We start from the raw sequence: 15,456 nt of genomic DNA on the forward strand, positions 1-15,456 counted from the left end.
CAAAGATTTAAATATTCCAGGCTCTGCGCTTGGGACACAAAGACACGGTCCCCACTCTCACAGAGTCCATAGTCATCAAGAAGACAAGGAAACAACATATAATTACGATGCATTGTTGCATGCTGTAGTCTGTGAAAGCTTCATAAAGAAAGTGCTATCAGAGCTGGATCTTATAGCATGAGCTGAAATCAGGGAAGGGATTAATAGGGGTACAAATCAGGCAATGGAGCGAGGTGGTGATGGAATAGACATTTTAAGTAGACCAAAAAAGTTCAGAAAAATTAAAAATTATATATATGGTTTGCTACAAATATACAAATTTTAAGTGGCTGGAATGAAAGGTGTTTGGAAAGGGATGGAGGACAGTGAGGATGGAAGACAGATTGAGGATAGAGAAGACTTGACAAAGAGATTGGATTTTGTCCTGTAGGTAATGTGAAGTCATCAGAGTTTTAAAGTTGGATTGAGACTTGACCAGATATGATTTTTGAAAGCTAGTGGGCCAGTATATAGGAGACAATGAAAGATTATAACAGTGCTATATGTAACTTCCAGAACATGTATAATCTCATGCTTAAAGCAAGATCCCCACAGTTCTATATGAAAAGTCATAATCGACAAAGAACAGGAGCCTCACTGCTCTCTATATACATGAAATACAAGGGATATGGACAAAACTTTAGCCCCCAGTAGAAGGTGGGTGTACAATAAAACATTACTGACTACCGAAGGAGGAAAAAAAAAAACAAACACTTCTTAGTTTTTGCTTTTGTTCATTTCTAAAATAATGCCATGTTCTAGAGAAGAGAAGAATTAAACAATGCAGAGGAGCAGCCCTCAGGGACTTGCTCCTACACACTTCTGCTGACACTGTGACTCACACCACTCACACACAAGTACCCGAGGACCAAGGAGAAGAAATGGTATACTGTTTAAAATACCAGAAGTACCAGGGTCACTCCAACAGTAACCCTGGAGACATCCAGGTTCTTCAAGCAAGAATGGAGTTAAAACACCATTAGTCTTAGCAGATATTTGAGAACTACACACTTCCAGAAATCATTTTGATTTAGAGAACCAGTGGGAAATCTTTCCCTGCATTCATAAGAAGAAAGAAAAATGGAGTGGTGCTAGGAATAAAGAACAAAAAAAATATTAATTTTACAATCTCAATATATAATTTATTGGTATCAATTAAGATTTAAAATGTGTATAACCCATGATCCACCAGTTCTACCTCCAGGTATTCATCCTACAGCAATAGGGCACAAGCCCATAGAGATATATGTATCAAGATGTTTACTGTAGGGCCGGCCCCGTGGCTTAGCAGTTAAGTGCGCGCGCTCTGCTGCTGGCGGCCCGGGTTCGGATCCTGGGCGCGCACCGACGCACTGCTTCTCCGGCCATGCTGAGGCCGCGTCCCACATACAGCAACTAGAAGGATGTGCAGCTATGACATACAACTACTGGGGCTTTGGGGGGAAAAAATAAATAAATAAAATCTTTAAAAACAAAAAAAAAGATGTTTATTGTAGTATCCTTCGTAATGGCCCACATCAGAAACACCCTGAATACCCATCAAAAGGAGAACAATTAAATTATTTAGATTCCATATAATGAGATTCAGAAGAATGAATGATGTAGTGAGCTATATAATATCCATGACAGATTACTGTGTGAAAAAAGTGCAACCAATATGAATAGTATGATCCCTTTAAAAAATATGTGTATGTGTATACAGCATAGAAAACATCTATGAGGACACACCTCTGTGTGTTAACGGTAGCTACCTCTGGGGATTAGAACACGTGTGTGTGCAGGAGAGGGGGACATACACTTTGATTTATTACTTTAAACTAATAGGGTTACATGGGGTTTTTTTGTATCTAATCCTAATATCAGTTATAATTTTCCACTCATACCACTCTACTAAGTTGTACCTTTCCTTTCTGATAGTTCCCTTACTTATTCAATTTCTAACCTATGTAGATACAAAAAAAATTCCAAATACCTCTCTCTCTACTAATTTGGCCTTTCTCAGACATCCCCACTTCATGACTAGAACCACCCTATTACTTTTAAAGAGTTGGCAAATGAAATTTTATGCAATTTGATAGCAAAGATTTTGGTGTAGGAAAGTTTATTAAAGTTTAAGAAAAAGCTGAGTTTAGCTGCCTGAGCAAAGGGCTCAGATGTTAATAGAATTCCTAGCCCTCCTGATTACCTGGAAATAACAGTAACACCAATCTTCAAAGAGGAGATAGGGGCAGTGAAATGAGATGCCAGAAGAAAAGAGTTTAGCACCACATCCGGCTCATGGCTGTGGGGGTAGGGGCGAGGAGGCATTCCTTAACTGTTAGCCATTATCACTGTTGTTGTCTATACATATCACACTCATTTATAACTTAATGACTTAGATGTCCTTAATAACAGTAAGGCTTTAATAGAGATTGTTTTATTAGTCTTGATATCCTAAATGTCTACCCAAGGTGCTCAACAAACATTTGTTGAATCAAATAACTGACACTTGTAATAAAATAATAATAGTGCCTACCTCATGTGGTTCTTTTGAGGATTAAATGAGTTAATATTAACCAGTCTTAGAACCATGCCTTGCATGTACTAAGTTCTATATAAATGTTTGCTCTTAGAGGTCCTCAGTTCCTTTATCACTATACTCCAATCCCAAAGTCCTCTAAGATTTTTGGTTTTATAATCCATTTGGCAGTAAAATCTGACTTGAATGTTTTGTTTAAATGCAGAAATATTAAGATGTTTGGTTATAGCTGCTACCCCAAATCCTATTTGAGGTGCTATATAATATACAGTATATGTGCCATATTATCTTTCTGAAATCTCAAAAATTCTGATTTCTGAAATTCATTTGGTAGTAAGAACTTTGAATAAGGGACTATGGACCAGTGCTATTATCTTTGAAAAATTTTGCAATATAGGTTTTAGTATCATAAGCAGGGATATTTGGTTTTGAAGAAAATTGAGAACATGAAAAATTTATTTGTTAAAAGGTGACCCTTGAATTTTAAAATATAAAAGTCAGATGACTAATTAGCCTTTAGTAACATAGATGACGTCTAGCCTGCCTTCACTCAGGTTATGCCCCATCCGTTCTTACACTGGAAAGGTGATCTTTCTCCCAGTCAAGACTAATTCTGCCCCCTTCTGCTGCCTTCTCAGGGACTCGCCCTGTGAGTTAGCCCCTCTTTCTTATATCTTCAGCTTCTCCCTCTCTACCAGCTCTGATCATTAACATTTAAACATGCTGAAGTCTCCTCTATCATAAATATTCCTGACATCCAAAGTTCTCCTTCAGTAGCTAACTTCTCCCCCTCTTCTTGAAACACTGTGTATATCCACTATATCTTTTTTTTTTTTCAGTCCTCTATCCATGACAGCTTGGCTTCCACTCTCACCACCGCATTGAAACTGCTCATCAAGTTCACCAATAATGTTAATGGACCCTTTTATGATCTTGACATGCTTGCAGTAGCAGACACTGTTCACCACTTCTTCCTCCTTAATGCTGACGGTTCTATTTAGGTCCCTTTAACTTCATACTCTACACTCATCCTTGATGTTCACCTTTACTCCCATCATGTCAATTATTGTTCACTGGCTGACAATTTCCAAATCTATATCTGTATCCCAGTTCTCTCTCCTGAACTTCAGACACTGTCTATAAGACATCTCTAATTTGATGTCCCTCAGGTGACCAAACTCAGGCTGAAACTGAATTTATCTTTGGTCCCAAACCTGTACACCTGCACCTCCTGGGTTTCCCATGCAGTGAATGGCACCAACATCTGGGCAGTTGTCAAAGAGTCTGGGAGTCAATTTCAACTCCTCTCTCTCCGTCACCTTTTTTATATAATCAGTCATCAGGTCCCGCCAATTCAACTTCCTAAATGTCCCTAGAATCTATCATCATGAGCATCTCAATTTCAGGCCACAGTTATCTCTAGTTTAGATTACTGCATCAGATTCTTTACAGGGTTCTACCTCTCATCTTGACCTCAGCAAATCCATTTTCAATAGTGCAACTAGACAGGTCTTTCTTAACTCAAATGTGATCATGTCCCTCCCTTCAACAAATTCTCTATAGTTTCCAAATGTCCTCAAAATAAAGTCCATACAAATTCACAGAGCCTTATGTCTTAAAACTCTCTTCCTCACACTCTATATTCTATCAATCAACACTTGTTTCTTGAATGCCTACAATACGCTAGGCGTATTTTAGGATCTGAGGATACAGCAGTGAACCAGGCAAAGTTTCAGACATCAAGGAGCTTATAACCTAGTGGCCAGGAGTTGGGGATGCACATAAACTAAAATATTCCAGATTCCAATAACAGTCGTAAAGGTGGAGTGGTGGATGTGCTATGTCAGTTAGGATATTCAGGTGACATTTTAGTTGAGAGATATGAATGTCCCAGTCAAAGACATGTCCAGCCCTCTCCTACTTATCTCTCAGCTCTTAGCTGAGACATCCCTGGGGGAGTTTTCGTCTCGCCTTGCGTCTGGGTTGGCAGGAACTTCTGGATGCTTCAAAGCACCGTGTGCTTCCCCTGTGCATTCGCCACTCACAGTGTTAATGCCCATTACCTGTCTGACTCCTCCCCCTACAGGGACTGGCTCTTTTGTTCCCTGTTACATAATAACACTAGTAGTGCTTGGTATGCCTAAATTGCTCAATCTATATTTCCTGAAGGACTGATGAAGTAATTAATATCATTAAATATTTTTCCTGGCCTGAAGGCACTGTTAATTTTGAAGAGGGAAATACATATCCTTTGAAAAGGTGTGTGGCTGACTGAAATGAGGAAAGGCCACATAAAACACTTTATTCTTTACTTCCATTTGTTTTAATATTGTTAACCTGAATATTAAAGCGTAAAACTCAATACCTAGATTAAATTAATCATGTTTTCCTTTTTTTTTTTAAAGATTTTATTTATTTATTTTTTTCCCCAAAGCCCCAGCAGATAGTTGTATGTCATAGCTGCACATCCTTCTAGTTGCTGTATGTGGGACGTGGCCTCAGCATGGCCGGAGAAGCGGTGCGTCGGTGTGCGCCTGAGATCCAAACCCGGGCCGCCAGCAGAGGAGCGCGCGCACTTAACCACTAAGCCACGGGGCCGACCCAATCATGTTTTTCAATTTATGCTTTTTTGCTACTTTTTTATGCCCAGGCTCTGCAAAAATAGGTAGCCTTTTCCTACGTGAAATTTTGAAATGTGAAGTCGTACATTTCTTAAGTAAAACCTAATGGTTCCTCAACTGTGATAAATATTCAACTTCTGATGAAAGTTAATAACTGTACAATTATCTTCTTTTTTTGTAGAGTGGATAAGTTCTAATGCCTTTTATCCATTTTTAATTCTAAACTCAAGATAGAATGTAAGCATGAAAAACATATTTTCTAGCCTTGAGCATACATCAATCAACTGACTGCTAGATAGATTACATTTGCCCAGACCTATTCTTTCTTCCACTTGACTCAGCTTGTCAACTGCTCCAAGGTAACTGAAAGATTCTCAGATCATACAACATCTTCTAGGCAGTTAAAAGTCAAAGATAAGTGACTCTTACACACTATCTATATTAAAAAAATCTCGGGGCCAGCCCAGTGGTGCAGTGGTTAAGTTTGGTGCGCTCTGCTTTGGCAGCCCAGGTTCACGGGTTTGCATCCTGGGCGTGGACATACACCACTCATCAAGCCACACTGTGGCGGTGACCCACATACAAAACAGAGGAAGATGGGCAGAGATGTTAGCTCAGGGCCACTCTTCCTCACCAAAATAAATTAACAAAATAAAAAAACATATTAAAAATTCTACAAATATTCCCATAAGGCACCATGAAGGATCCAGTCATGCAAACATTACAGTTAGTGACTATACCCCTTGTCCGATAATATCTCCAACCCCCGTATTTAAGTAACCCTTCCATTATGATGGTTTACATATGAAGTTGTCTGGAAAACTGAAGAGATGGAAGAGACATAAAAGTAAATAAGGACAGATGACAGGTCATTCCTCCAAATGAGGACAATCAACATCTAAGCTTTTAGTGAACACCAAGGAGAAAGCATTCAAGTTCCCTAAATCTCAGCAAAGATTGAATTTTTATAAACCTGGCATCAATATTTTCTCTTTAATGTCAGCCTGTCAGACTAGCACAGCATATTGATTAGACCATAGCTGATAGAGAATACCAAACACAACTCTGCCTCCCTAGTCAGACACTGTAGCCAGACCTTCTCATTGTGGTTTTAGAGGGATGAAAATAGCTAATATATTTATATATTCTCGCCTATCTTCTGTTAAGGCAATTTCTAAGTCCACTTAACTAGAGTTAGTCTATTTTCTTTTGTGTCATTAATTCTGTTTTTCTGTTTCTGGTTTGCTGGACTTTGATGACAGGTGTTTCAAATCCTATGTCCTTATCCAAAATAAGACTTAATTGCTTTGTTTGAGTAGTAGAAATCTTAAAGAATCAAGACAGATGAGCAGATCTGTGGATGAAGCTGAGAAAAAACAGCTTAGAATTTAATGGAAACAGGTAAAGCAATTGTCAAGGAATTATCTGAACAATAATGAATAAGAACAAGAGACGCTAAAAAGATATATTAAAGGTAACTTTTAAAAATGTCACTTACCCTTAGTTCTTCTTTTGTATTGAAACTATCAAGAAGCTGCTGATAATGTCTATCTGTCATTTGTCGTAAGAGGGACAGGAGACAAGCAACAAACTCCCCCTAATTTAAAAAAAAAAAAGCAAGCATATTTTTTTAGTAAGGACATAAAAGAACATCAGGAACTTACTTTGAACTGCCCTCAAACAGGACACTTAAAAAAATCCACTCTGATCCAAACTCACCCTGTGAAGTCTTTTTAATCTAAATTAACCATAATATCACAGTCAAAATTTCGCCCTGTGATGATTACCATTTACTTGGTATACAAACATTTTAAATTTAGAGTGGATTTTTTTTACTTGGGTGGAAGCTTTTCACTAGGGAACTAACTTCACACACTTGAAGGAGGTAAGGCAATGAGGCCCCCAACCATTTATTGAGCATTTACTACGCCTTCATTCATTATATCATTTGAGCCTCATATCAATGCCATGAGGTAGGGGGTACAATACTTATTTAAAGAAAGTAAAATGTAGGTTCAGTGAGCTAAAAGATTTGCCCAAAGTCACACTGCTAGAAAGTGGCAGAGCTGGAGCTATCTTTAGGTCTTTCTGACTCCAAAGCTCTGCCTGTAACTTCATGCTCCATTTCTGAATTCACATGATTGCCTCCAACTCATCAGCCTGTGTGCTGATTCGCAGGGTGTAGAGAAAGCCATATATGGCATTATGTTGGTTTTGATTTCCTTTTAAAAATAGTTTAAGTTAACTGTGATCCTTTTGTGCTTGGGCACTATGTGATTGACTCCTTAAAAGTATAGTTCTTAAAAATTAATAATGAAAGGGGCCAGCCCAGTGGCGCAAGCGGTTAAGCGTACACGCTCCGCTGCGGCAGCCTGGGGTTCACCGGTTCGGATCCCGGGCGTGCACCAATGCACCGCTTGTCAAGCCATGCTGTGGTGACGCCCCATATAAAGTGGAGGAAGATGGGCACGGATGTTAGCCCAGGGGGAGTCTCCCTTGGCAAAAAGAGGAGGATTGGGAGATGTTAGCTCAGGGCTGATCTTCCTCAGAAAAAAAAAATCAATAATGAAAAAGAAAAAATAATAGCATTCACAGATTTGAAGACCTACAAAATTGCTAGCACTTGCATTTCCCAATGTATTTCTAATTTAAAATATTAGTGTTTTCAATGCAACCTTTTTTGCTCAGCAAAGAATTTATCTGCTTTTAATTAGAGCAATAACATTTAAAACAATATAAACACAACAGGAGTAGCAATAAGTGGTAACTGACGGTAAATTTACAGAAATGCAGTTTAATTGGGAATTGGTTTCTTTGAGTCTACGTGGAAAGAGACTACAGGCTCACGTGTAAAATTAGAAACTAAAAGCTCCCTGAAGTGGGACTTTCCTACTTTTCCAACTTTTTGCTTTCAAAGCTTAAATAGGCAGCTAAGTCAGGACAGTCAAATGTATCCCTATCAGCTGCCAAGGGAGGTCTGAGGATGCTACTTAACAGCCATGTCAGGGTAAACAGAGATGCAGCCTGGCTCCTTGTATGTGGATAATCATTTGTAACACACAGATACAACAAATAATTACCCCTGCACAATTATTAGGGCAAATATTTAAGAAACTAACCAGTATGGGCTAGGAGAAATGTCCTCTAACTTCAACATAATACTCTGTTAATGAACAAAGAAACTCTTGATGCACATTAACACAAAAAAATGGAAAAATTAAGGGAAAACTTATTAATATTTTAGTGCATGTGTGTGAGGAAACAACCCAAGGCTAGGAAAATAACTACCCAAAAGGATTATGAGAACAGTACCTGGTGCTCACACAGGACTGGGAATAGTGCCTTTTCTCTCCAGCCAGCCTGGAAAACCTCATGATTAATAGGGCATCAGTTAGACTACTAAAAGGATCTTTCCTCAGTAGCGGGCAAAATTACTCCTAGAATAAATGCTGCTCTGATCGTACCCAAGAAAGTTTAAAAGCAAGACATAAAACAATCAAATAGTTCCCAAGAAATTTAACCTCATTCCAGAGCAAAGCTCAAAGATATTTTTAGGAATAGAAAAAATCCATCTCCCAACAAGATAAAATCCACAATGTCTCGCATTCAATAAAAAATTACCAGGAATACAAAGAAGCAGGAAAAAATGATGATATAAATGAGGAGACAAAATATCAATCAATGGAAACAGACCCAGAAATGACACAGATAATAGAACTAGTAGTCAAGGACATTAAAACTGCTATTATTACAGTAATCTATATATTCAGAAAGCTAGAGGAAAGATTGAACATATTAATTAGAGATATGAATGATATCAAAAAGACCCAAATTGAACTTCTAGAGATGAAGACTATAACGTGTGAGATGAAAATTCATTGAATGGGACTAATGGCAGATCAGACATTGCAGAAGAAAAGATTATTGAACTTTAAGACAGGGTAATAGAAATTCTCCAAAATAAAACAGACAGAGAAAAAACTGAGAAAAAAAAAAAAGAAAAGAAAAAACATCAGTGAAATGTAGGACACTTCAAGTAGCAGAATATATATGTAATTGGAGATCTCAAAGAGGAGGAGGGGATAGAAAAAGTAACTGAAGACATAAGGAGAAAAAATTTCAGGTTCCTTAAAAACTATAAACCTATGTATCAAAGATTTCAACAAACCCTAAGCACAAGAAAAATGAAAAAAAAAAATACACCAAGCTACATCATAATAAAATTGCTTATAGCCAGAGATAAAAAATTCTTAACACCAGAGAAAAAAAGACCCATTATATACAGAGGAACAAAGGTAAGGATGAGAGATGTCTCATTGGAAACAATATAAGCTAGAGGAACAAAGGTAAGGATGAGAGATGTCTCATTGGAAACAATATAAGCTAGAAGACAGTAAAGCAAAATCTTTAGGGTATTAAAAGAAAAAAAAAAAACTATCAACCAAGAATTTGTTACCCAGAAAAAATACCTTGCAAAAACAAAGACAAAATAGAGACTTTCCAGACATCTCAAAGCTTAAACAGTCCACCACTTCTATTCAACATTATACTGAAGATTCTAACCAATGCAATGAAGCAAGAGCAAGAAATAAAGAACTACAGATTGGAAAGGAATAAAAAGAAAAAAGCTGGCTTTATTCACAGATAACATATTTGTGTTCATGAAAAATGCTATGAAATCTACAGTGACCTACTAGAACTACTTAAGTGAGTTAATCAATGTCCCAGAATACAAGATCAATGTACCAAAATCAGTTTTACTTCTATACACTAAAAATGAACAATCAGAAATGAAAATTTAAAATAATATAATTTATAATACCATTGAAATATGAGATACTTAGTGATATGACTGACAAAAGATATGTAAGATCTGTATACTGAAAACTACAAAATATTGATGAAAGCAATTAAGACGACAAATAAATGGAGAGATATACTATGTTCATGGATTGGGAGATTCGCTATTGTTAAGGTGTCAATTTTTCTCAAAGTGATACATAGATTCAATGCAATCTCAATAAATACCACAGCAGACTCTTGGGGGGATAGAAAGCAATAAGATGATTTTAAAATTCACATGGAAATGCAAAGGACCTGGAATAGTAAAAACAACTTTGAAGAAGAACAAAGTTGAAGGACTTGTATTACCTGACTTCATGACTTATTATAAAGCTATGGTAATTAGGATACCGCATTACTGGTATCACAAAATGATAAATAAAACAGAATTGCCAAAACCAGGGACAACCCAAATGTCCACCAACGGGTGAATGAGTGAACAAATTGTAGCATATCCATATAACAGAATACTATTAGGCATCAAAAAGGAATACGGGGCCGGCCCAGTGGCATAGTGGTTAAGTTTGTGCAATCCACTTTGGCGGCCTGGGGTTAGTGGGTTTGGATCCTGGGCATGGACCTATGCACTGCTTACCAGGCCACGCTGTGTCAGCAACCCACATACAAAATAGAGGAAGATCAGCACAGATGTTAGCTCAGGGCCAATATTCCTCACCAAAAAAAAAAAAAAAAAAAAAAAGGAATGAACTTATTGATACACAGAACAAAATTGAACAGATGGCAGGCCAGTAGTTGCCTGGGGATGAGGTAGGGGCAAAAGGGAGGGAATAGCGATGGACAGAAGGAAAGTTTTGAGAGTGATGAACGTGTTCATTATCCTGATTGTGGTGATGGTTCACAAGCATATATATTATGTCAGATTTATCAAACTGTATACTTAAAACATGTGCAATTTTTTGTATGTCAATCATATCTTAATAAAACTTTTAAAATAAGATATTATGACAAGATTATCATTTATGGAAAGGCACTATGTGTAAGTTGCTATATTTTGATTACATTATCAAGTTCATCCCTTACTAGAGCCTTGCTGGGTGGACACTATTAACTTCACTTTAAAATCTGTTAAGATTAAGATATTCATCCCAGGTTCCACAGTTAGAAAATGGTGAAGTTGGGATGTGAACCCAGGTATCTCTGGCTCTTCTTCCTACTGCTTAGACTATTTTTATAGAGGCAACACACCTGAGTTTTGGGGTTATATTTCAAATATAAATAAGTATATAAGAATATGTCAGTTTTGGTAGTGACGCCAGCATCATGGTGGAGTGAGCTTCCCCCATTGAACTCTCCCCCTCTAAGACACAACAAAAAGGGCATTCATATTCCAACAGAAGCTATTCACACAACACAGGGGACGTCTGAGGCATCCATGCAGCCGTACACCAGAGGACTGAGGTACTGGAATCTCCAGAGTAAGTGGAAGGAGTTCTAGCTTCTTTGGCCCAGCGGTGCTCCAGTTCCTCCTTCTTCAGCCCAGCACACTCCAGTTCCAGCTTCTTTGGCCCAGCGCACTCCAGTTCCAGCTTCTTTGGCCCAGTGCACTCCAGTTCCAGCTTCTTTGGCCCAGTGGCGCTCCACCTCCTCCTTCTTCGGCCCAGCGCGCTCCAGTTCCAGCTTCTTTGGCCCAGTGCACTCCAGTTCCGGCTTCTTTGGCCCAGTGGTGCTCCAGCTCCTCCTTCTTCGGCCCAGCGCACTCCAGTTCCAGCTTCTTTGGCCCAGCACACTCCAGTTCCAGCTTCTTTGGCCCAGTGCACTCCAGTTCCAGCTTCTTTGGCCCAGTGCACTCAAGTTCCGGCTTCTTTGGCCCAGTGCACTCCAGTTCCGGCTTCTTTGGCCCAGTGGCGCTCCAGCTCCTCCTTCTTCGGCCCAGTGCACTCCAGTTCCAGCTTCTTTGGCCCAGCAGCACTTCAGCTGCAGCTGCTTCAACCCACCCGCACCCAAGCCACAGCTGCTTCAGCTTAGCTGCGCTCCAGCTCCAGTTGTTTTCACGCTACCCCCCCCCCAGCAGCCTCCACTCAGCCACATCGCAGATCAGCCAGAGGCCAAGAGTGCCCAAGGATTAAGGCGGGCCAGAATACACAACACTTGACCCCCACCCAGTGGCAGCAAGAGGAAACTGCGACCATATATTTTCACTATAATGAAAGGTAAGCCAACATCAACAGGTACCATGCAAAAATATATTAAATCTCCAGACCAAAAGGAAAATGACAAGTACCCAGAAGTCAACCCGGAAAGCACAGAAATGTATAACCTTAATGACAGAGAATTCAAAATAGTCATCATAAAAAAGCTTAATGAAATACAAGAAAACACAGACAGACAATTCAGTGAAATCAAGAGTTTCTTCATAAAAGAGATTGAAACTATTAAAAAAAAACAATCAGAAATCTTAGAGATGAAAAACTCAATAGAGGAGATAAAGACAAATCTGGAAGCCTCAAGCACCAGAGCTGACAACATGGAGGAAAGAATTAGCAATATTGAGGACAGCAATGCAGAAGTGCTCCAGATGGAGGAGGAAAGAGAACTAAGACTAAAAAGAAATGAAGAAACTTTCCGAGAAATATCTGAACAATTAGGAAATCCAACATAAGGATTATAGGTATTCCAGAGGAAGAAGAGTGGGAAAAAGGAGCAGAGAACTTGTTCAAAGAAATAATATCTGAGAACTTCCCAAACCTGGAGAAGGAGCTGGAAATACCAGTGAATGAAATCAATAGATCTAAATATATCAACACGAAAAACCCTCTCCAAGGCATATAGTAGTAAAGCTGGCAAAAGTCAACGACAAAGAAAAAATATTAAGGGCAACTAGACAAAAAAAATAAATAAATAACATACAAAGGATTTCCTATCAGGCTCTCAGCCCATTTCTCAGCAGAAACTTTACAGGCTAGGAGAAAGTGGAACGATATCTTCAAAATTCTAAAGGACAAAAACTTTCACATTTGGGGTAATTATTGATATATGGGGGCTTGTTGTTGTTCTTTTAGATTTTGCTGGATAGAATAGTCTATCAAGCAAAAATATCCTTCAGATATGATGGAGAAAAAATAACTATCCCAGATAAACAAAAGCTAAGGGAGTTCATTGCCACAAGACCCCCACTACAAGAAGTGCTCAAGAAGGCCCTCATCCCTGAGGAAAAAAAGAGAAAAGGATTCACAGTTTTGAAAGAGGAGGTCAATAGGTCGACAAAACCAGAAAAATTGCAGTCCTCTATCAGAATAGATTAGCAAACACTTAATTATAAAACCAAAGATCAAGGGAAGGTAAGCACCAAGCATAAATATAACCTCATCATGTTAAACATGAACTCACAACACAAGAAGGAATAAGATGTGACAACAATAACATAGAAGCAGAAGAGGAAAGGGATCGAATCGACTTAATCTAAGGGAATAAGAGGCCATCAAAAAATGGACTATCACGTCCACGAGACTTTTTATACAAACCTCATGGTAACCACTAATCAAATAATCAGAACAGAATCACACACCATAAGGGAAGAGAAAACTAAGAGAACCCCCACACAGAACTACCAAACTGCATTGGTAGTCTGAAACACATGGGACGAGAAACAAAAGAAATGCAAAACAACCGGAAAAAGAGTGATAAAAGAACAACAACAAGCCCCCATATATCAATAATTACCCCAAAGGTAAATGGACTGAACTCTCCATTAAAAGACACAGAGTGGTGGGATGGATTAAAAAACAAGACCCAACAGTATGCTGCCTCCAGGAAACACATCTCAGCTCTAAAGACAAATACAGGCTCAGAGTGAAAGGATGGATGACAATACTCCAAGCTAATGGCAAACAAAAGAAAGCAGGTGTTGCCATACTTACATCAGACAAAGTTGACTTCAAGATAAAACAGGTAATGAGAGGCAAAGACGGGCATTATATAATGATAAAAGGGACACTCCACCAAAAAGACATATCACTTTTAAATATATATGCACCCAATACAGGAGCACCAAGGTACATAAAGCAACTATTAACAAACCTAAAAGGAGATATTAACAACAACACAATAATAATAGGGGATCTTAACACCCCACTCTCATCAATGGACAGATCATCCAGACAGAAAATAAATAAGGAAATAATGGACCTAAATGAAAAACTAGATGAGATGGACTTAATAGACATATACAGAGCACTCCATCCGAACACAGCAGATTACACATTCTTCTCAAGCATGCATGGAACATTCTCAAGAATAGACTATATGTTGGGAAACAAGGCATGCTTATATAAATTTAACAAGACTGAAATCATAACAAGCATCTTTTCAGACCATAATGCCATGAAGTTAGAAATCAACTACAAGGGAAAAACTGGGAAAGCGACAAAGCCGTGGAGACTCAACAACATGCTACTAAGCCACCAATGGATCACTGATGAAATTAAAGGAGAAATCAAAGCATATCTGGAGACAAATGAAAACGAAAATACACGTACCAACTCATATAGGATGTAGCAAAAGAGGTCCTGAGAGGGAAACTCATAGCAATACAGGCCCACCTTAACAAACAAGAAAAAGCCCAAATAAGCAACCTCAAACCACACATAACAGAATTAGAAAAAGAGGAACAAACAAAGCCTAAAGTCAGTAGAAGGAGGGAAATAATAAAAATCAGAGCAGAAATAAATGAAATTGAAATCAAAAAAAGAGTAGAAAGGATCAATGAAACCAAGAGCTGGTTCTTTGAGATGATGAAAAAAATTGACAAACCCTTAGCCAGACTCACCAAGAAAAAAAGAGAGAAGGCTCAAATAAATAAAATTAGAAATGAAAATGGAGAAATTACAACAGATACTACAGAAATACAAAAGATTATAAAAGAATACTATGAAAAATTACATGCCAACAAATTGGACAATCTAGAAGAAATGGATAAATTCCTAGACTCATACAATCTCCCAAAACTGAATCAACAAGAAATAGAGAACCTGAATAGATAAATCACAAGTAAAGAGATTGAAACAGTAATCAAAAACCTCCCCAAAAATAAAAGTCCAGGACCAGATGGCTTCTCTGGAGAATTTTACCAAACATTCAAAGAAGACTTAATACCTATCCTTCTCAAACTATTTCAAAAAATAGAGGAAGATGGAACACTTTCCAACACATTCTATGAGGCCAACATCACCCTGATACCAAAGCCAGGCAAAGACAATACTAAGAAGGAAAACTACAGATCAATATCACTGAAGAACATAGATGCAAAAATCCTCAACAAAATATTGGCAAACCCAATACAGCCATACATTAAAAAGATTATATACCATGATCAAGTGGGATTTACACCAGGGACACAAGGATGGTTCAACAGCCACAAATCAATCAATGTGATGCACCACATTAACAAAATAAGGAATAAAAACCATATGATCATCT

At 38.2% G+C, this 15,456-nt stretch overlaps 1 protein-coding gene across 6 annotated transcripts in view; it reads right to left on the reverse strand.

Annotated features, from left to right (window-relative positions):
- Nucleotides 1–15,456, reverse strand: part of DOCK4 (dedicator of cytokinesis 4) — a 435,612-nt gene that overhangs the window by 86,991 nt on the left and 333,165 nt on the right. For all 6 annotated transcript variants that reach the window (XM_058528497.1, XM_058528508.1, XM_058528478.1 and 3 more), the window contains one exon: nt 6,677–6,775. In XM_058528497.1, the coding sequence (XP_058384480.1) occupies nt 6,677–6,775 (99 nt within the window). The remainder of the gene's footprint in view (nt 1–6,676; nt 6,776–15,456) is intronic.

This window comes from Diceros bicornis, chromosome 3 (genome assembly GCF_020826845.1).
Source record: "Diceros bicornis minor isolate mBicDic1 chromosome 3, mDicBic1.mat.cur, whole genome shotgun sequence".
In the NCBI taxonomy this organism is placed as follows: domain Eukaryota; kingdom Metazoa; phylum Chordata; class Mammalia; order Perissodactyla; family Rhinocerotidae; genus Diceros; species Diceros bicornis.